This window comes from Sarcophilus harrisii, chromosome 4, assembly GCF_902635505.1.
Source record: "Sarcophilus harrisii chromosome 4, mSarHar1.11, whole genome shotgun sequence".
Lineage (NCBI taxonomy): Eukaryota > Metazoa > Chordata > Mammalia > Dasyuromorphia > Dasyuridae > Sarcophilus > Sarcophilus harrisii.
The window spans coordinates 322,100,093-322,121,625 of record NC_045429.1 but is presented as its reverse complement, the minus strand read 5'-3'; the positions used below and the strand labels follow the sequence as shown (position 1 = coordinate 322,121,625).

Below are 21,533 nucleotides of genomic sequence, written 5' to 3'. Positions count from 1 at the left end.
AGACAACTTTATTAAGCTCTTGTCAGCCTTTGCGCTAAGTATCAGGGATATAAATATAAATATAGTTCCTCAAGGAACTGAGGAAGATACCAAAAGGGAGATGAAAAGGTCGAAGAGAAGTTTGGAGAATCAGAAGCAGCAAAGCTAGGGTGTCTAACTTAGCTCCCTCCCCAACATGGAGGCCAGGGGGGGACCTCATCAACAGGAGAAGGGAGAGATGTTTAGAACTTGACAATTTTTCCTTTCCTCCTTTCATAGCTAAAAAGGCCTTCCCAGATGAAATGCTAGAACAGCTTCGTGGTCTTAAAACCTTAACCAAAGAAATTAAAGAGGAGCGGGAAAAAGTACGTGAGTAAAGAGGGACCCAACTTGTCCTGAAATCCATAAAGAACCCACCATTCCAAGGGGACAGTCAAAAGAATTTCAGAATAAAGTCCTTGGACTAGGCTGCTTCTAAGTAGTGAGACCCAACACAGGACTGAGGATATAGGATTCTAGTAGCTTTGTTTTTTTAATTCGCTTTATCCCTTGTCCCCCACTAATTAAGGTAGCCAAAAACTCCACTCTGTCTCTGAAGATAGGAGGTAGACAGCTAGAGAATACAATGGACAGAATCATCCTGCCTTAAACATTCAATAGCTGTGTGACTCCAATCACATTACTCAGTTTTTCCACCTATAAAACTAACCCCTTTCCTCCCAACTATTATCATTAAGTCTGGGCCAGGCTTCTGGGAGGGGAAGACTCAGGCCTAAAACTGCTGAACTATTGGGATTACAGATGAAATTAATGCAACGAATCCTGGAAGGAGAGGAGGAAGATGTTGAAGAAGAAAAAGAAAGGCCTGGACACTTGGGTTTACAGCTAAATATTCTCAGGTAAAAGCTAGGTCCTCAGGACCATTTGGTGTTTAGATACATGGGAAGCAGGTAAGATTAAGGGTCAGATGATGGAGAAAATTGGTCTTCTGGGATTTTATACTGTGAGCCAAGGAATTGATAATAATGAATGGGGCCATTCCTGGACTGGCCTTGTCTTCCTCATCTTGATCTGGGCTGTGAGGTCTGTCTCATGCTATGGGAGGATGTATAGCTAACCCAGAAGAGTGGGTGACTTCAGAACAGTCATGCCCAACATTGACTAGAATACTCTAGAAGACAGTGCCCAGGAGAAATGAGAGCAAAGCCTCTCAGATCCTACCCTAAACAAAGAAGCCAGAAGGGGTCCATGACTCCCCATCTCTGTCTTGGCTTCCAATCCTAATAGGCTGGAGGTTTCACAAGCCAGCTGAGTGGGCATCTGTCTACAGTCATCACAATGACCAAATGAGGAGAGAGCTTAATTTTCCTATAAGTATACCAGAAATGGAACTGATTTTTTTTAGAGAAGAGAGAAGAAGAAAAACCTACCTCACCCAAATCTGAGTTTTCATTAACCCTTTGAGTAAAGCTGAGCACTAATATCTAACAGCTCAAGTTGCTTGGGGACTGCCAGTAAGTAACTAGCCTTTTGGTTCTGCCGCCCAGACTGAATGTGAATGACATAGAGAAAGAGCTGGCCCTTCTGAGGGAACGGCAGGAGCAGGGCAAGGCCCTCATGGAACAATCAGTGAATGAAGCCACGATTTATCTACAGGAACAGGTGAGGGATCTGGGTCTTGGTTCTTAGAACCAGTTCTTAGAACTGACTAGATTGGAGAGAGCAGGCCTCTCCCTGCTAAGTACCAGATACCAAGTTTCTACTTTTGCTATCTTTCCTGGGGAAGTTCCATCTAAGTTTGGGGGTATGCCAGAAATATTGGAGTACACCAAAAATGTTGAGGTACCAGGGGGTGGGTCACAGTATCATCTCTGAATGAATTTAGCACCAAATCAAGCAAGCACATTTATTTGGGCTTATCCTTGATAAAAAGGGGGATGCACCCTGTGGGCCTCCTCCTCAGGGGAGCAGGCAACCCAAGAGTGAAGGGATTATATTGAGAAGGGAAAGAAGAAAAAACAGGAGAGTTGGTCAATCTCAGATAAGATGGGCATAGATAAGATGGGCATTTCCTGTGATTAAATATATCTCAGATAGGATATGCATAAGAAAAGTCCTTTTGTTCTAGAGAGAGTCAGAATACAGAAGCTGGATGTGCAAGGTAAAAAGGTCTTTTTGTAGAGAGATATTGGAGATGGGGCAAGCAAAATTTCTATCATGAGAGTCCTCTGGCTTCGAGTTATAAGACTACAGCACAGAAGCAAACCCTCTTTTGGTCATCCCCTGTGTTGTCTTACTGACCACTTTATGGCCATTTAAGGTCATTCCTAGGTTCTTCTTGTACTGACCCAGTCTAGCATACAGAATCTGCCCAGTGCCAATTATCCATTTTAAATTGAAGCTGTCATAAGTATAAACATACTTTCTTCTTTTTTAAATGGTATTTTGTGTTTTCAAATATATGCAAAGTTTTCAATATCCACCATTGCAAAACTTTGTGTTCCAAATTTTTCTTTCTCTCCTTCTTGCTTCCCCCTTGCTCAAGAAGCAAGCAAGTAGAGATAGGTTAGCCATGTACAATTCTAAAAATGTTTCCATATTCATCATGCTGAGGAAAAAAATCAGATAAAAAGGGGAAAAAAATAAGCAAACAACAACAAAAGGTGAAAATATTGTGCTTTGATCCACATTCAGTCTCCACAGTTCTCTCTCTGGATGTTGTTGGCACTTTTCATCACAAGTATATTGGAATTGCATAAGCATAAGCTTGAGCTTTATCTTGAGTAAAAGAGTAATTATATAAAGCTCCCAATATCAGCCATGTAGGATATATAGGTTAGGACGATAAAGGAACTGACTGATATGTGAATAGATCTTTAGGGCCTGCTTTATTTGTTTATTTTTCCAATAGTATTTTATTTTTCTAAATACATGTAAAGATACTTTCAACATTCAACATATTTCCATAATTGCCCTGTTGTACAAGAAAAAATCAGACCAAAATGCTATATTTTGTTCCTTATTCAGTCTCCACAGTTTTTTCTCTAGATGCAGATGGCATTTTCTATCCCAAGTCTATTGGAATTATAGGGTGTGTTTTAAAATGGAGAATGCATTCTTTTCCAATACTTTGGGTAATGATCGCTCACAGAAACATTTGGGGGGAGAGGTCCTATGGAATAAGAGCAACTTTCTCTCTCTCTCTCTGGAACTGTTAGGAGAAGTTGCTAGGTGAAATGAGGAAATCCCATTTTACTGCCTTTACAAAACCTCACACCTTCCCTGAGACTAGTAACTCAGACCCTCAGGTTTATTCCCAAATTCCCTAGGACAATGTGACTCTGGAGTTCTACTTAATAATTAGCATTCACTCACCAATAGGATCATGCAACACCTGTATGCCTTATAGAATCGGGTGTAATCTCATGGTTTAATTCAGAATTTAGAAAGCTTTTGGAGTCAAAAAAAAAAAAAAAACAAAAACAAAAAACTAGGCTCAAAACAATCCTATGGCAGGAGAGGCAGAGTCTGAATATCGCTACCCTAAAAACTAACTGAAGCAAATAGAACCTTGCATTGAACCCACAGCCATCAGAGAAGGCCTAGAAGCCACCCCTATGCAAAGAATCCTATTGATATATTTGTTTCATGCTGCTCCCTGAACCTAAACCCACCCTAAAAACTCTCCTCCATTGGACTTTCTTTGATATGTAGTTAGATAAGCTCAGGATGATCATAGAAGGCATGCTGACTTCGTCATCCACACTGCTGTCTATGAGCATGGTGCCACCTAAACCTCCAGTCCCCTTGGAACCAGGTAAAGTTGACTCACACACCACCTGTCCAGCTTGCAGCCTAGACCTGAGCCAGCAAGTCAGCAGGCTAGTACAGCGTTATGAACAACTCCAGGATATGGTCAACAACCTGATGATGACTCGACCCTCTAGAAAATATCATCTCCAAAACCAAGTAAGTCTGGCTGGGCTATCTCCCATACAGAGTATGCTATAGAGTAAGGTTTCAGGGCCACAGGGCCCCACTAGTCTAAACTCCACAAACCTCCATCCCTAAGTGGGGAAGTAGAAGCAATAAGTATAGTAGAAGCAGGTATCACCTAAAAGTAATTGGGTACCAATGATTCTCCTTCCCTCATACTCCCCAGAGGACTGCTATTTTGTTGGAAAGGGGAATGTTAGCAAGGATTTGGGAGGGAGTCCTAAGATTCAGTCCTACATCACTAACTGCCTATTCAACAACACCAATGGGAGTAGGCATCTCACACCCAATATAAGGGCTGCGTGGTACAGTGGATAGAGTACCAATCCTGGAATCAGGAAAACCTGAGTTCAAATCTGGCTTCAGACTCTAGCTGTGTGACCCTGGACAAATCACTTAATCCTAATTACTTCCCTTCCCTCCCCAAAAAAGAGTCAAACTCAACATAAATGAAATAGAATTCATTATTGCCCTCTCCTCAAAACACCCTCTTCCTAAATTTCCTATGATATGTCTAGAACATCACCATCCTTTTAATCACCCAGGTTCAAAACCTGGAATATAGTCTCAGCAATTCACTTATAATTCTGCCTCCATATTTCTTGTATCCATACCTTTCTTTCCATCCATATGGCCACCACCCTAATTCAGACTCTTAATTGTGTTCATCCCTGGACTGCTACTATAGCCTCCTAGTTGTTCACCCTGCGTTCAGACTTTCCCCTGGAGATGCATCCTCAACACAATACCAAGTTGCCATTTTACAAACACATATTTGACTAGGTCATTCTTCTGCCCAAGGGCTCCCTTTTGCTTCTAGGATAAAGATACAAACTTTTTTATTTAACATTTAAATTCCTTCACAAATCTGATTCTAGACTGTTTCCAGGCTTACTACACATTACTCCCTTTTATACATCCTATAATCCAGCTAAACAGGTATATATACATTAGAGAGGAATTTAACTTTAGGTCCTCTTCCTCAAAAGCCAGTGTTCTTTCCACTGTATATCCATATTGTCTCACTTCAAGGATCCTAGAAGAGGCCTATCCTGCTCTCCCAAGTTATTAGGTATTACTTGATATTTACTTTGCAAATGTGTTGAGTTTTATTTGTTATTTTTGTGAGGCAATTGCAGTTAAGTGACTTGCCCAGAGTCACATAGCTAATAAGTGCCAAGTGGCTAAGGACACATTTGAATTCAAGTTCTCATGACTCCAGGACCAGTGCTCTATCCACTGTGCCCTTTAGCTTCCTTGCAGATATGTTGTATATACTTCTCTAATCTATTGTTTCCACTTACAGGAAGATGTAAACATTTTGAGGGCAAGAATAATTTAATGAATGCTTGTTACACTCCATCACATTATCTGCACTAATTATTCAGAAACATGAGATTCCATGCAATAAAGAAACAGAGCTGGAGGGGACCTATTAATCCCACCTTTAGAACATACATTTCCATAGTGCTAGATCATTAGGTAGAGATCCTGCCTACTTTCAGATGCTGGGCTGGGGGTGTTGAGAAAGAGCAAAATTTATCCCCTAAACTACACCAGGAAAGTACAACTACTCAGTGTTTCTTCAGTACATCCCTTGGGGTTGATCAGTTCTTTAGTAGGCTGCTGTCTATTTCACATAACCTGACTTGGGACTTTGACATATCCTGAAAGAAAGGTCTATGAGTTTGTGGGGAGGGCAAGAGTCAAGCCATTAGCCTTAAAATAGCTTCCTTTTGTCCTTCGTCCCCACCCCTCAGGATGAAGAGCTGCTGGGTCATATCCAGGCCACAATACTTCAGGTGCAAGGTGACTGTGAAAAACTTAACGTCACCACAGGCAATCTCATTGAGGATCACAGGCAAAAGCAGAAGGACATTGATGTGAGATTTGGGCGAGGCTGGGTTGTACTGGGAGGAAGGGGCAGGAATGAGAAGGGGAAAAGGCTAGAAATGCATGAGTTCTCCCAGCCACAAGTCTGGCCCTTAGTGATTCTCATGAGGTAGAAGGAAGCGTCACCTTAACCAATTTCAAAATGGCATCCTTAGGTCCTCTATCTCTACCCATCACCCTGCTTCAGAATCACACAGAGGGATATATTAACCTGTAGGACTGGAGATTTTTCTTGGGCTCAAACTTAACTCTATTCTTGACATAGCCTCCCTCACTCCCAACTCATTCCACTACATCCAATGCTTTTATTTCTGTCTCTTTCCCTCTCAACCTTCTACCCAGGTGCTGTATCAATCCCTAGAAAAGCTAAAGAAGGAGAAAGCTAACAGAGAACATCTGGATTTGGAGATTGACGTGGTGAGAGGTCATGCACACTTAACAGGCCTGTTGTACCAGCTAATTCTTTGAAATGCATTTGAGGTTGAGGTGGTGGGGACATGTGGGGGGGGGAAAATGAAAGAGATTGGTTGCTGCCCAACCAATATATCTCCAGTGATATCTCTTGGGTAGATATCAGGTGAGTGGTTGAGATGGAGTGTGTCCCTAGAGAGACAAATTCGTTGGGGAATGCCTCCATTGCCCTTACCCACTGTGGGCACCTCCTTTAACTCTCCTGAGACAGAAAGCAGATAAGACTGCCCTTGCTGCCAAAGTGAGTCGGATTCAGTTTGATGCCACCACAGAGCAGCTGAACCAAATGATGCAAGATCTGCTGAAAAAGATGACTGGGCAAGAGAAGGACTGGAAGAAAGTACTGGACAAGCTCCTGGTAGAAATGGACACCAAGGTGAGGGACCCTACTTTGGAGTTGGAATTCTTGGGTACCTACTCCCTGAGGGTACCTGGGCATTCAAAGAGCTGAAGATGGCAAGATCTCAGGAGTTTGTACATCTTTAGATGGCATGAGGAGAAAACAAACTAAAAAAATTGTGCCCAGATAGCTACATTAGGTAATCTTGCCCTCTATGCCAAGGATTTTCTACTATCTTCAATGTTAAGGATTTTCTACTATCTTCAAAAGGTGGAATGTGGCTTGGAATTATTGCTATCGTTCCCCCTCCCCTTGCCTTTTCCTTGTTTTCTTGTTCCCTTGGATATCCATACCTTCCTAAACATCAATCCTTGTTTTTCCTGAGGAAGCTGGATCGCCTAGAGTTAGACCCAGTGAAGAAGTTGCTAGAGGATAGGTGGAAGTCCTTACGCAAGCAGCTGAAGGAGCAGTCCCCACTCTATCAGTCTGACGAAGCTGCTGCCATGCGCAGGTGAACTAAGTGGGCAGACACTGTGAGATCACACTTGGGTGGGGGTGGGGTAGGGAGGGGAACTGGAATGGTCCAGCACAAATGAAGGTAAAGGGGCCTCAGGAGTCAGTGGCAAGACCACAGGATGGAACGACCAATACCGACAGGTCAGTGGACTCCCTTGTTCTGGGAGAGGGGATCGAGGCAGACTTTTCACACTGTGCTCTCTCTGTAAGGGCCCAGGAGAGACTTGGATATGTGTGTGGGTTTCACTCCCCAGGTTTCCTCTGCACCTACCTGTTCTACAAGAGTAGGATAGCTGAAATATCCAGAACCACCAAGGGCGTGACAATATTGGAGCATAATTCTACCTCCCTGCATAAATTGGGTTGAACTGGACTATCTCAGCCTGAGATACTATCATCCTGTGAAAATATGAATATGATACTAGGAAACCTGGAAGGTAGCAGAGCTCAGATCCCAGCTTTTCTGGGTGGGCCTCTAGAGGGCACTAGCAAATTATCATAATGAATTTGTAAATATCCTAAGTAGCCACAGTTCCCAAGTAGCCAGGGAACTACATTAGGTTCCACCTGGAATGTGCTAGGGCAGACTTGTCCTCTGTCAGTCTGCTTTTCCTCCTGGGAAAGAATTTGTGTCAAGGAGAAATAATTTAAGAATTATCAGACTTCCTGAAAGCCATGATCATAGAAAGATATTTCTAGCAACATATTTCAAGAAATTATAAAGAAAAACTGCTCCAATATCCTAGAACCAAAAGGGAAAATGGGAATTGAAAGAATCCACCCATCACAGCCTGAAAGAGATCCCCAAATGAGAAAGAAGATGTGGCACCTACAGAGAGAAATATGACTGACCTGTACATATGTGAATGTGAATATGTGTAGTTTATGGATGTGAGATAAATTATTTCTCTCTCGTATTCATAACTGATTATTGAATCAGAACCAAGGTTTTTCTCCTTTTCTACTTACTTATCTAGAAATCAAGTGGTGTAGGAAATCTTTCTCAAAGACAGCAAAAGAAATTCTTAAGTTTGGGCTAATGGGAGGATTTCTGTCATTGTATTTACACAGACATGTCTAGGAAAATGTGGCTTCCCCCTTTTTGTGAGACAGGTGATATGGAAATTGATGAGTCTCTTTGACCAAGGCTAGGATAATCCAAATCATGTACCTCAAGACCCTCATTTTTATATAGCCCACCTTCCATTACAATACTCATTTTCTCATCAATTGTTAACCAATTGGGGCAGCTAGGTGGCGCAGTGGATAGAGCACCAGCCCTGAAGTCAGGAGGACCTGAGCTGTGTGATCCTGGGCAAATCACTTGACCCCAATTGCCTCAGCAAAAAATAAAATAAAATAAAATTAAATTAAATTAACAAATTAGAATTGATTATCACCTACTATTACAAAGTCATATAAACTGTAAGCCCATCACCTTAAGAAGTCTTTAGCATTCAAGAGTGCCACTGACTTTGTTTTATTAATAAACTTGCTAACTTTATTAATAAAATAATTAAATTACCCAGAAACTCCCTCAAACTTTTAAAATGTCACAGTTATGTGTGTAGATATTTCTGTATGTGACCATCTTGTGCATGAGCAGATGCTACCTACCCTGATCCTTGGCAAGTCCTCAGGGGTGGGATTAAAGTATTTTTTTTAATTTTTAAAATATTTTATTTTTCTAAATACATGCAATGATAGTTTTCAACATTAATCTTTGCAAAACCTTGCATTCCAGATTTTTCTCCCTCTCCCCCACCCTCTTCTCTCCCCAAGACAGCAAGCAATCCAATATAGGCTAGACTATGTACAGTTCTTCCAAACAAATTTCCACATTTGTCATACTGTGCAATAAAAATCAGATTGGGGGGAGGGGGGAATCATGAAAAAAAAAACAACAAGGTGAAAATATTATGCTTTGATCCACCTTCAGTCTCCATAGTTCACTCTCTCGATGCAAATGATACTTTCCATTATAAGTCTATTGGAATTGCCTTGAATCTCTTATATTTCCATATTTGTGATATTATACAAGAAAAACCACACCAAAAGAGAGAAAACCACAAGAAAGAAAAAGCAAACTAAAAAAAGGTGAAATTACTCTGCTTCAATCCACATTCAGTCTTCATAGTTCTATCTCTGGATACAGATGACATTTTCCATCCTAAATCTATTAGAATTATCTTAGATCACCATATTGTTGAAAAGAGCCAAGTCCATTACAGTTGATCATCACATAATCTTGTTATTTTGTTCTCTTGGTTCTACTCTCTTCACTTCACTGGAAAGACTCATATAAGTCTTTCCAGACTTTTCTGAAATCAGTCTACTCATCATTTCTTATAGAACAATAATATTCCATTACATTCATATACCATAACTTCTTCAACCATTCCCCAACTGACAGGCATCCACTCAGTTTCCAGTTCCTTGCCATATAAAAAGGGCTGTTACAATCATTTTTGCACATGTGGGTCCTTTTCTCTCTTTTATGATGTCTTTGGGATAAAGACCCAATAGAGACACTGCTGGATCAAAGACTCTGCACAGTTTTGTAGCCCTTTGAGCATAGTTCCAAATTGCTCTCCAGAATGGTTAGATCATTTCACAACTCCACCAATAATGCATTTAGTTTCAGGGTTATTTTTACTCAGGCTTTATCTCCAACTTATGTGTTCCCTGCTTTTTTTGTCACAGGGTTCAGCACTATTCTTTTTTTTAATTATAGCTTTTTATTTACAAGATATATGTATGGGTGATTTTTCAGCGCTGACAATTGCAAATCCTTTTGTTCCAATTTTTCCTCTCCATCCCCCCACCCCTTCCCCCAGATGGCAGGTTGACCAATACATGTTAAATATGTTAAAGTATAAGTTAAATACAATATATGTATACATGTCCATACAGTTATTTTGCTGTACAAAAAGAATCAGACTTTGAAATGATGTCCAGTTAATCTGTGAAGGAAATAAAAAATGCAGGTGGACAAAAATAGAGGGATTGAGAATGCTATGTAGTGGTTCACATTCCTTTCCCAGAGTTCTTTCTCTGGGTGTAGCTGGTTCTATTCATTATTGAACAAATGGAGCTGATTTGGTTCATCTTATTGTTGAAGAGGGCCACATTCATCAGAATTGATCCACACATAGTATTGTTGTTGAAGTATATAATGATCTCTCGGTTCTGCTCATTCCACCCAGCATCAGTTCATGTAAGTCTCTCCAGGACTTTCTGAAATCATTCTGCTGGTCATTTCTTACAGAACAATAATATTCCATAACATGTATATACCACAATTCAGCCATTCTCCAATTGATGGGCATCCACTCAGTTTCCAGTTTCTGGCCACTACAAAGAGAGGTTCAGTACTATTCTTGGAGTAAAGATAAGAAATCCCTCCAGTGTTCTTTGTCTTTCACATAACATGATATGCAGGAGGATTTACCCTCAGCTTTTCTATCCCAACAGGCAGCTTTTGGCCCATTTCCATTGCCTTTCATGTGACCGCCCCTTGGAAACAGCTGTACCTGGACCGTGAGTGCTTATATACCACCATCCCTTTAGAGAAACTTCATTTGTCTTCCTAACTCTTTCCTAGGACAGTGTCTTCCTAATTTCTTAACTCTCCCTTACCTTTCTTCCTTCTCTCTCTAACTCTCCAACTCTCATGTTGAGGTAAATATTTGGAAAGTACCTTGTAAACCTTAAAGCGTTGTATAAATTATTACTCTTATTATTACTTACTTATTTATACCTAATATAAAGACCATCTCCTTCCCTGGGTCTGGGAAGATGTATTTAGCAGATTGTTGTGGGGGTAAAGGAAAGTAATAATCTTCTATGAGATGTTAGGAGCTCTTTTTTTTTTTTTTTTTTTAATGAAATAGAAGTCTTATTGGATATTTGTTCAAATTCTTAGGCAAGGTCCAAGGTCCAAGTCATAACTAATATCTCTGGGGTGAATTATTTAGCCACTCTCACTAATATAAAATGGATAGAACAAAGGGGATCAGAATGGTAAAGGCCAACTGTGCCATAATCTAAGATGGTTCTCAAGGCCAAGATTGTATGCCATTGCAGAGTTCAGATCCCCTGATCTGAAAAGATATGGCCTTTATCCATCACTCTAGGATACAAATTTTCTTGAAAAACTGATGAATACGATAGAGGAGAGAGCTCTTGTCACTACTTGCCCCTCCCCCAACTGAATTTATGTAGGAATCATAAGTGGACTTAAATTAATCTGTATTGCTCATGTTGTTCCCATTCTCCATGGACAGAATCATCCCCTCAGTGCCTAGTGGCCCAGGACTGCCAGCACATCGTTCTAACCGTCCCTATACCATCTATGAACTGGAGCAAGTTCGGCAGCAAAGCCGCAAGTATGGGATGGCTCTGGCTGAAGAAGCCCTGTGTGAACAGGGATATCAGAGATAGTGTCAATTTCTAGAGAGCTGGAGAAGAGACTCAAAGAAGTATATTGGAGTTGGGTCAAAGGATTTGTTGCTTTGTGGGGATAAGGCTTGGAGCACCAGAAATGATTGAATCATTAAGGTAGATGAAAGCTCCCCCAATCCAGCCTCTCCCCAGAGTTCTAGCTACAGGTCCTAGTGCTGACCTCTTTTTTATGGTCCATTTTCTGCTAAAACTGAGTTCTACCCAGGACTCTGCTGAGTACTCATCTATATCCTTCAGACAACTCACCTTAAGTTACAGAGCAAGGAATAAAACCCATCATTTGGGGCGACAGAGTCATGGGGGGGCAGAGGAGAAAGTGAAGATGGGGAGCAGATCAACAAGCATTCATGTATAGGGACCAATTAATTAACAAGCATTTTAATAACTTACTGTGTGCCAGGCACTATGCCAAGCAGTAGGTTTACAAAGAAAGACAAAACATGATCTCTGCCCTCAAGGAACTCACATTCTAATGATGAGATAACATGCAAATGACTTATGTGCATATAAAATACATGGATTTTAAAAGGAAAGTAATCTCAAAGGGAAGCTATTGGGAGTCCTAGTGACCAGGAGAGGCTCTGGGAGCAGGCATATCTTGAAGACTGGATTTGAGCTGAATCTTGAAGGAAGCCAGGAAAACCAGGTAAGAAAGGAGAGAGCATTTTAGGACTAGATAAAGGCATAGAGCCAGTGGGAGATGAAATGCTCCCAATGTTACCGGATCACTATTTGTTGCTTTCAGTCATTTTTTGGTCATGCCCTCATTTGGGCGTTTCTTGGCAAAGGTACTGTAGTGATTTGTCATTCCTTCTCCAGCTTGTTTTAAAGGAAAAAAAACTGAAGGGAAAACTGGGTTAAGTGACTTGTTCAAGGTCACACAGCTAGTAAGTCTGGAAGATGAGCCTGGCACTCCATCCACTGGAGAGATAGGAAGGGTCCAGTTTATGAAATACTTTTAAAGCCAAACTGAGGATTTTGTGTTGGATCTTGGAGGTCATGGAGAGACATCATTCCTTGTGTGAGACATTTGAGGCTCTGCTGAAAGGCATTTTTAGTTCCAGGGCTCATAAACTTGACTCCCCCAGACTCCATAAGTACAACTTGTTTGGAGATCAGTAGGATGAGTGATTGGGCTCAGTTCAGTTTAAATTTTAAATCCTGTTTCAAGGACGATGAGTAGACAATTCCAGCTTTAGCATAAAGTTGCCATTGGAAAATCTCTGTAGAACTGGCCAACACCAATATCTCTCTCTCTAAATTCCCCATTAATTATTTAATTACTATACTTATTTAATCTGTTAAATAGGAGAGAGGAATGGATGGCATTTGGACCAAAGGGTCTCTGATGTCTCTTTCAGATCTAACAGTCAATGACAGTACATTAGCTCATCTGATTCCTCACAAGAACCTTAGAACAGGTATTATCATGCCCATTTTACAGATGAAGAAACTGAAACCCACAAAGATAAAGTGACTTAGTTAAGTGGCTCAACTGAGACTTGAACCCAGGTCTCCATGACCATTGATTTTTTTTAGTAGAAATATACAATGTTTTTTGTTTTTTTTTTACCTTGCCAAATCATACATTCTGTCAATTTGCTCATTCACAAACTTTTGTAAAATACTCTCTACATGCTGTGATTCCCCGTGACATTGAATTTATTTTTAAATGAAATTAAATGGTTTTTGATGAGCAACAACAATTAAAAAAAAACAAACCCTATTTTCTCTCCCTACTAGAAAAAAGGGAAGAAAAAAAAAAAAAAGAAAAGAAAAATGTTACCAAAAATATAGTCAAGCAAAACAAATGCCTGCATTATGCAAAATGCCTGTTTCTTTGTATCTTTGTATCTCTATTAAGAGGTAGGTAGTATGCTTCATCATTGGTCTTCCAGACCAATTATATTAAATGTAACATCCTATGGTAACTCCTCTTCTACTATGTAATCTCCTCTTTCTTTTGATGACAACCAAAGTGGAAAACTGATATTCCCTTTCCCCCAACAAAAGAGAACACAAGAAAGACTCTTAAGACAATGGGTGGATCTTCTACAAAGGGCTGATGGAAAAATGATTAAAAATTCCCGGGAAAAGAAGTCACAAGCCTTTCTAGCTGAAGTGGAAGAGCATTGCCACTGCAGCAATGATAGCTCTTTCCATGTCTGAATATGTATCAGTATCTGTGCCTTGCCTTTTCCCATAGGAAATATTTGAATAGTGTTTCCCTCGAATTTTAGAAAACAAAGCTCTTCCCTGCCTTAGCTTGTCTGATCCCCACAACCACCCTGGAAGATTAGTCTTACAGTAGGAAAACAGTAGGAACTATCTCCTGCTCTTGTTGTAGAGAGGATGCTTAATTAGGAAAACCTAAAGGCAGTAGAGAAATGAGAGCTATTGTCTTCCCTTTACAGATTAAAAAAGTAGGTCCAAAAGAAGTTAGTTAAAAAGCTTTGCCCGATCACACAACTGGGACTAGAATCTTCTGCCCTTGTACGTGAATCTCTTTCTGCTCTACCATAATGACTTTTAAGGTGGGTGATAATTGTATTTCTGTTGTCTCTCCCATACTGCCAACCACAGTGCGGCACACAGTAGGCCTCTAACAAAGAAGAGAATGCAATAGAATTGAGCAGAGGGCTCCTGCCAGAGGCCTCTATTGTTAAGAGGAAATATCTCTCTATTCTGGGGTCTGGATGAAATTTCAGGAAGCTGAACTAGAAAAGTGGAGCATCCAGGAATACAGCCCTAACCTAGGCTTGGAAATAATTGGCCTAGTTCCAAGTTAGGGTTAAGGATAAGGTAAAGGGATTGGACCACTTCCCATAGTTTGCTTTGGGACAAAGATTAACAACCCCTCTCTACTCTATCACCCCCAGCATGAGGTTGGGCCCTGCCTTCCAACGCATGGAACTAGGACAGCTGGAACGAAGTGTAGGCCGCCTGCATTCCATGCACTCCAAGATGCTGATGGATATAGAGAAGGTACAGATTCATTTTGGAGGCTCCGTCAAAGCCAGCAGCCAGATGATCAGGGAGCTGATCCAGGCCCAGTGCCTCAGTTCCTCCTACTACAAACGGTAGGACAATGGGAAGCCCTGTACCCTGAGGAGGTGGGCTTAGGAGGACATGCTTAGAGATGAGACAAAAGTTCTGGGATGACCCTTGTCATTCTGATAAAGCATCTGGAATGCTCCAAACATCTCAAAATTCTTATTTGGCCTCTGAAGTGATAGGACTCTGAGTGCCTTACTCCCCACCCTCCTTCTGGGGAAAAAAATGAAATAGAAAAAACTGAAGTCTATCCAGAATAACAGGGAAGATAAGAAGGATGAGATGCAGTCAGTTTTCTTTGTTCATCTTTTCCCCATATAATCTCTCTCTCTCTCTGTAGTTGATTCATGTTGATTATATTTTTTTTGTTTGGTGAGAGTGTCAATCATTCATTTAACGTTAAGTGCCTACTCTGTGCCAGAACTGTACTAAGCACTGATGATAAAAAGAAAGGCAAATAATAATAATAATAATAATAATAATAATAAATAACCAGTGTATGTGTGTGTTCCCAATTCACAATGCCTCTTGATTGCAGCTCTCCCGACTGGGACATGGCCCTTTTTATGCTATACTTATTGTACCTCCTGCCACTCTATGAGTCACTCCCTTCTTCCCTCTACTGGAAGGGAGCATTGACTAGCCATCGTCCTCTGACTCCCCAAAGAGAGCTATTCAATTCATTGCCTACTGTCCTGCAGAGTGAGCGGTATATCCTGTTCCATCACCCTCATTATGATTGTCTGGTGAACCTATAGCTATTGTCTTTCACAGGATTCAAGATATGCCAGATTACTCCTACATGTCAGTGCCACGACGTTGTGGTGGCAGCCATACACTTACCTTCCCCTATCGCCGCTATGCCCGCCTACAGCACCTGGCTCAGTGTGTCTATCCTACAGAAGATGGACAGGCCTTAAAGGTATGGAGACCTTAGCTGGGGAGAAGAGCACAGGAAAGTGGCAAGGGAAGCCAAGATTTACCTGCCTTACAACTATAGAGCTTAAATTTATGGAAAGTATATATATCTCACAGACTTCACTCACAGGAAGTTCTGTCTACCTTTGTCATTCTAGCACATATCTTTCTGAGGCCATAGGGATGACTTTATTCATGAAGTGGATGGAAAGGGAGTTATAAAAAGGTCCCTATGATCCCCTTATCATTCTTCTGGTTAAGGAGTTCCTCCTAACCTAGGTCCATGAACTTACTATTTTAAAAATTTATATAACTCTATGTCTCTGTAATTGATTTCGTTTGTGTGTATTTTGTTTACTTGAAAACATTATTCTGAACAGGGGTCCCTAGAGTGTTTTGTCCCTGACACAAAAAAGGTTAAGAACTTCTGACATAGATATGGATGACTGATGCAAGTTGGTAGTTTGAGGATGGGAGGTCTTGGGCAACCCCATAGTGATGGTGATATGTCCTTGCAGCATGAAGTGGACATCTTGGGCCTAGATGGACATATCTACAAGGGAAGGTTGGAGACAAGGCTTCCTGGAATCCCAAATAAGGAAAGTGAGTATACAGGTGCACAGAATCACCTGTATCCCTACCCTGTAAGTGACCCTGGCCAAGTCACTTCACCCTGTCTGCCTCAGTCTCCTCACTTGTAAATCACTAGGTCTGCATTAAGCTGACTTTTACCAGGCAGTTAGGCAACAACACAGGACACTAGATCTCAGCAACCAATAAACATTTATTAAGAATCTCCTGTGTGCTGGGATACAAAAAGAAACAGAAGATAGCCCTTGCCTTTTAGGAGATTATAATCTAAAGGGGAAGAAAACATGCAAACATACATACACACACGTGTACCTACATATATACACATATACATACAAGCTATATACAGGATAAATGGGAAGTAACAGAGAAAAGACACTGGAATTGAGAGGTTAGGACAGGCTTCCTATAGAAGGTGAGAGTTTATTGGGAGTTAAAGAAAGCCAGGGATGTCAGTAGTTGGATCAGAGGAAGGAGAATGTTTTAGGCATAAGGGACAGGCAGAGAAAAATGCCTGGAGCTGAGAGATGGACTTTCTTGTTCATGGAACAGCCAGGAGGCCAGTGTCACTAAATCAAAGAGTTCATGTCAGGGAATAAAGTGTAAGAATCCTGGAAAGCTAGGAAGGTTTATGAATGCCAAACAAAGCACTTTGTATTTGATCCTGGAGGTAATAGAGAACCACTGGAATTCATTGAATGTGGAGACAGGGGAGTTACATGAGCAGTTCTGCATTTAGGAAAATCACTTTTATGGCTGAATGGCAGATGGATTGGAATGAAGAGGTAAACTTGAGGCAGGCTGATCTCCCAGCAGGCTTTGGCAATTATGCAGGCCTGCATGGAATGGTGGTGCTATTAGAGAGAAGGGGCTTATGGGAGATGTTGCAGAAATGAAATGACAGGATTTGGCTTTGTTTCCTACTCCCAGCATCACCCTCTCTCGACCCCAAGCCCACTTCCCCAACATGCAAAAAGTGCAGATTCCCCATGGACCTTGTGCCAAGCACAAAAATGAGTTTCTGAGGGCGGATTCTACAACCTCTGCCCTTCAGGAATATGTTGAAGTCCTCACGGCAGGAAGACCTGTCTATACTGGTTTCCCAGTTGAGTTGAGGGGTTCAAATCCCAGTCCTGTTACTTACGAGCTGGATGACCTTAGTCAAGTCACTTCCTTGATCAGCCTCAGTTTCCTTCTCTGTAAAAGGCTAGATCTCTAAGAGACCTTCTGGCTCTAAACCCATGACTCTTAAGAGTCATACTCTGCCCTTGGTTACTGTCTAACTGGGCAGCTGGATGGTGCCACAGTGACTGAGTCCAGGGTCTGGAGTCAGGAAGTCTCGGACCCTCACCAGCTCTGTGACCCTGGCCAAGTCACTTCACCCTGTTTGCCTCAGTCTCCTCACTAGTAAAATGAACTGGAGAAAGACATAGCAAACCACTCCTGGGTCTTTGCCAAGAAAACCTCAAATGGGTTCAAAAAAGAGTCAAACGCAAGTAAAAAAAAAAAAAAAAAAAAAAAAAAAAAAACAATTACTACTAAAAGGAAGCGAGATATCAGCCCACAATGATCAGCTTCCCGGCTGTCCCCCTTGCCTGTGGATCCCTGAAGGTGACCGTGTCTGCCTTTCTGCTTGCACTGACCCCTTTTCCCTAATGTTCATCTTCCTGCTATCCTTCCTGAAACATCCAGGTCCTTTGAAGAACAAACCAAAGAATCTCTGTCCTGTTGGGCAAAATAGGCAATCCCCTTCAAGACCACAGAGTGCTCAGATGTTGGTGGCTTCTATGTCAGGTAACAATTTGGCCCTTGTTCCTGAAATCCTTTTCCTTCCCATCCCAACCCTGGGCCCCTTAGGTCTGGCACCTCCCTATGGACTCTGACATCAAAGGGAAGGAGGTCAGAAGGGAGATTGGGAAGGAGGGCTTTGGATATTGGAGAAAGAGAGTGTTCAAGACTTGGGAAACATGGGGTGGAGGGTCAAGATTGAGCTTGATTTAGGCATTTCTCCATCCTAGATTCTATCCATGAGCTGGATTTTGCCTCAGGACAGGTTTTGTTGTTGTTGTTGTTTTTTTAATAGCTTTTTATTTACAGGATATATGCATAGGTAACTTTTCATCATTGACAGTTGCAAATCCTTTTGTTCCAATTTTTCCCCTCCATCCCCCCACCCCCTCCCCCAGATGGCAGGTTGACCAATACATGTTAAATATGTTAAAATATATGTTAAATACAATATATGTATACATGTCCATACCGTTATTTTGCTGTATAAAAAGAATCAGACTCTGAAATAGTGTACAATTATCCTGTGAAGGAAATCAAAAATGCAGGCGGACAAAAATAGAGGGATTGGGAATTCTATGTAGTGGTTTATAGTCATCTCCCAGAGTTCTTTCGATGGGTATAGCTGGTTTAATTCATTACTGCTCTATTGGAACTGATTTGGTTCATCTCATTGTTGAAGAGGGCCACATCCATCAGAATTGATCATCATATAGTATTGTTGTTGAAGTATATAATGATCTCCTGGTCCTGCTCATTTCACTCAGCATCAGTTCATGTAAGTCTCTCTAGGCCTTTCTGAAATCCTCCTGCTGGTCATTTCTTACAGAACAATAATATTCCATAACATTCATATACTACAATTTATTCAGTCATTCTCCAATTGATGGGCATCCAGTCGGTTTCCAGTTTCTGGCCACTACAAAGAGGGCTGCCACAAACATTCTTGCACATGTGGGTCCCTTTCCTTTCTTTAAAATCTCCTTGGGGTATAAGCCCAGTAGTAATACTGCTAGGTCAAAGAGTATGCAATTTTTGAGGATAATTCCAAACTGTTCTCCAGAATGGTTGGATCTGTTCACAATTCCATCAATAATGCATCAGTGCTCCAGTTTCCCCACATCCCCTCCAATATTCCACATTATCTTTCCCTGTCATTCTAGCCAATCTGACAGGTATGTAGTGGTATCTCAGAGTTGTCTTAATTTGCATTTCTCTGATTAATAATGATTTGGAGCATCTTTTCATATGGCTAGAAATACTTTCAATTTCTTTGTCTGGGAATTGTCTGTTCATATCCTTTGACCATTTATCAATTGGAGAATGGCTTGATTTTTTATAAATTAGAGTCAATTCTCTATATATTTGGAGATGAGGTTATCAAAACCTTTGACTGCAAAAATGTTTTCCCAGTTTATTGCTTCCTTCTAATCTTGTCAGGATGGGTTTTTCTGGGATATTGGTTAATATAACCTTTAAGTAGTGGCTGAGGCATTAAGGTTCTTTCCAAAGGCCCCCAAAACAACTAGGTACATTCTTGTCCATAAAGCGGTTTCTTTTCCTTCCCAAGATCTTTCAGACTTAATGTTGCCCAGAAAGCAGAGCGCTGAGAAGTCAATGTAAAAAAACAAAACAAAACAAAACAAAACAAAAAAACTTCCTAATAAGTGGAATGAGCTGCCAAGTTCCCCTAACTGAAAGTATTTACTGTAGTATGTTGTGAGGGGGATTTTTGCTCCATTATGGGCTGGCTGAGATGGTTTCTGAGGTCCCTTTGAGCTTTAAGGGTCTGAGATTCTGTGAGTGACACCTACCTCTTGGGGCCTCAAAACTGGAGGAGGGAAGGGTCCAGGTGGTCCTTAAAAGGAGGCTCTTCCAGAAATATGGAGATTAATGAAAAGAACATTAGAGTGGGGAACTAGGTCCCTAGTACCTGTTCTAATACTAGTAAGCTGTATGTCCTTGGACAGTTCATTCCCATCTAAGTAAATTGAAAATGTTAAACTGGATGAGGGGAATATGTCCTATGACTAGAAATTAGATACTCAGCAGGCCCATTTGGGCTCATTTTAGACTGCTTCACAGTATCCTCTGGGACTCCTTGAAAAAGGGAATAGTAACTGACAGATGGTCAGTCATACTCCTATTTCTCAGACCTCTAACAAAGTTTTAGACTGTTCTGCTCTCCCCTAAGGCTCTAAGGAATGTATATTTAAGGAGGAATCTTAGTCTTAGCCCTGTCATCTTTATTCCCACTGGAGTTTTAAACAACATTTAGCGGGATGGGTAAATATACATGGAAAGCAGAGTTTAGAAGAAATACCAACAAGCATGAGTTTTACCCAAAAAAGGGAACCCTAAAAGAATTGTTGAAGCCTGTTTATTTTGTAATTCACAAGGGACAAAGGGGTACATTTGACTTTTTGTTTGTTTAACTTAGGTATAAGGATTCAGAACTTAAAACTTATATCCCCATAAACATTGGCTTTATCCTAACCTTGAGATTTTTAGTATAGCCCTACATTCAGTTCTGTGGTCAGTATGGCCCTGGTGAAGCTAGGCAAACAAAAGGCCTTGTCCTGTTGGGCCTACTAAGTAGAGAGAATTTCTTAGCATGTATTTCTTGTAGAATTCTTCCGGACTATGCCCTCTCTTAGACATTAACCAGATTGCATGGAGAAGGCGCCAGAAGTCTAAACCCCTGTTGTTTCTTTTGTCTCTAGCCCAGCAAACAAAGGGCAGACCTGTGTCCTCTCAGGGGCGCCTCACACAACTTAATGGCACACACCCACCAAGCCCCAACTCCGTTAACCCCAATAACCTACCCTAACACATCAGAGGATGCTTATCGAGATGTACATGGATCTCCTCTACTCTGCCCTGGATAAAGACCAAGCAGGAATACCCTGAGGCCTCAGAAAAAACATAACTTCACGCATAGTACTTGCCAATAAATGTTTGCAAAGAAGATGGCTGAGTGTTTATATTCAGCCACAAGGATTGGGGGGGGGGGGGGGGGGGGGGGGGGGGAGGAGGGGAATGAATGTATGTTAACGGTCAAGATGACACTTCCTTAATTCAACAAAACACAAAACTATTCTGCAACCACCAGAAACCACAGAACAGAATGGAATAATGTATTCTGAAGAGCAAAGTAGTTCAAGATGAAACACAGAAATGTAGTCTGCAAACCTGAATTTAATCAGCAATAAATAGGTGCACATTAATTAAAAGATATATTCAAAGCATTCCTACAAAAGAAAACACAGAAGTGAGCAGATTAATTGTTTTGCAAACACATGATAAATACCCCCCAAAAGCAAACAAATGTAGCAATCAAAGGAAACACAAATACTAAAATAAATTACCCCTGAAAAAAAGAGGGAAAAATAGAAAAAAGATATTTCTGGGGTTAGAAAAATAAATAAAAAAGGACCATTAAGAGATCTGTTTCTTGGCAATCAGAATTAAGTGACTTGCTCAGCTAGTATATATCTGAGGCTGGATTTAAGTTTAGATTCTC

The 21,533-nt window shown here is 41.0% G+C and overlaps 1 protein-coding gene across 1 annotated transcript in view; it reads left to right on the top strand.

Annotated features, from left to right (window-relative positions):
- Positions 1-20,978, top strand: part of QRICH2 (glutamine rich 2) — a 33,133-nt gene extending 12,155 nt beyond the window's left edge. Inside the window, exons 8-22 of the mRNA XM_031968642.1 lie at positions 259-344; positions 781-878; positions 1,527-1,641; positions 3,694-3,948; positions 5,736-5,858; positions 6,211-6,285; positions 6,551-6,715; positions 7,069-7,190; positions 10,670-10,735; positions 11,482-11,583; positions 14,539-14,739; positions 15,488-15,635; positions 16,150-16,234; positions 17,915-18,016; positions 20,734-20,978. Of these exons, the coding sequence (XP_031824502.1) occupies positions 259-344; positions 781-878; positions 1,527-1,641; positions 3,694-3,948; positions 5,736-5,858; positions 6,211-6,285; positions 6,551-6,715; positions 7,069-7,190; positions 10,670-10,735; positions 11,482-11,583; positions 14,539-14,739; positions 15,488-15,635; positions 16,150-16,234; positions 17,915-18,016; positions 20,734-20,840 (1,850 nt within the window). The 3' untranslated portion in view covers positions 20,841-20,978. The remainder of the gene's footprint in view (positions 1-258; positions 345-780; positions 879-1,526; positions 1,642-3,693; positions 3,949-5,735; positions 5,859-6,210; positions 6,286-6,550; positions 6,716-7,068; positions 7,191-10,669; positions 10,736-11,481; positions 11,584-14,538; positions 14,740-15,487; positions 15,636-16,149; positions 16,235-17,914; positions 18,017-20,733) is intronic.
- Positions 20,979-21,533: the final 555 nt, after the last annotated feature.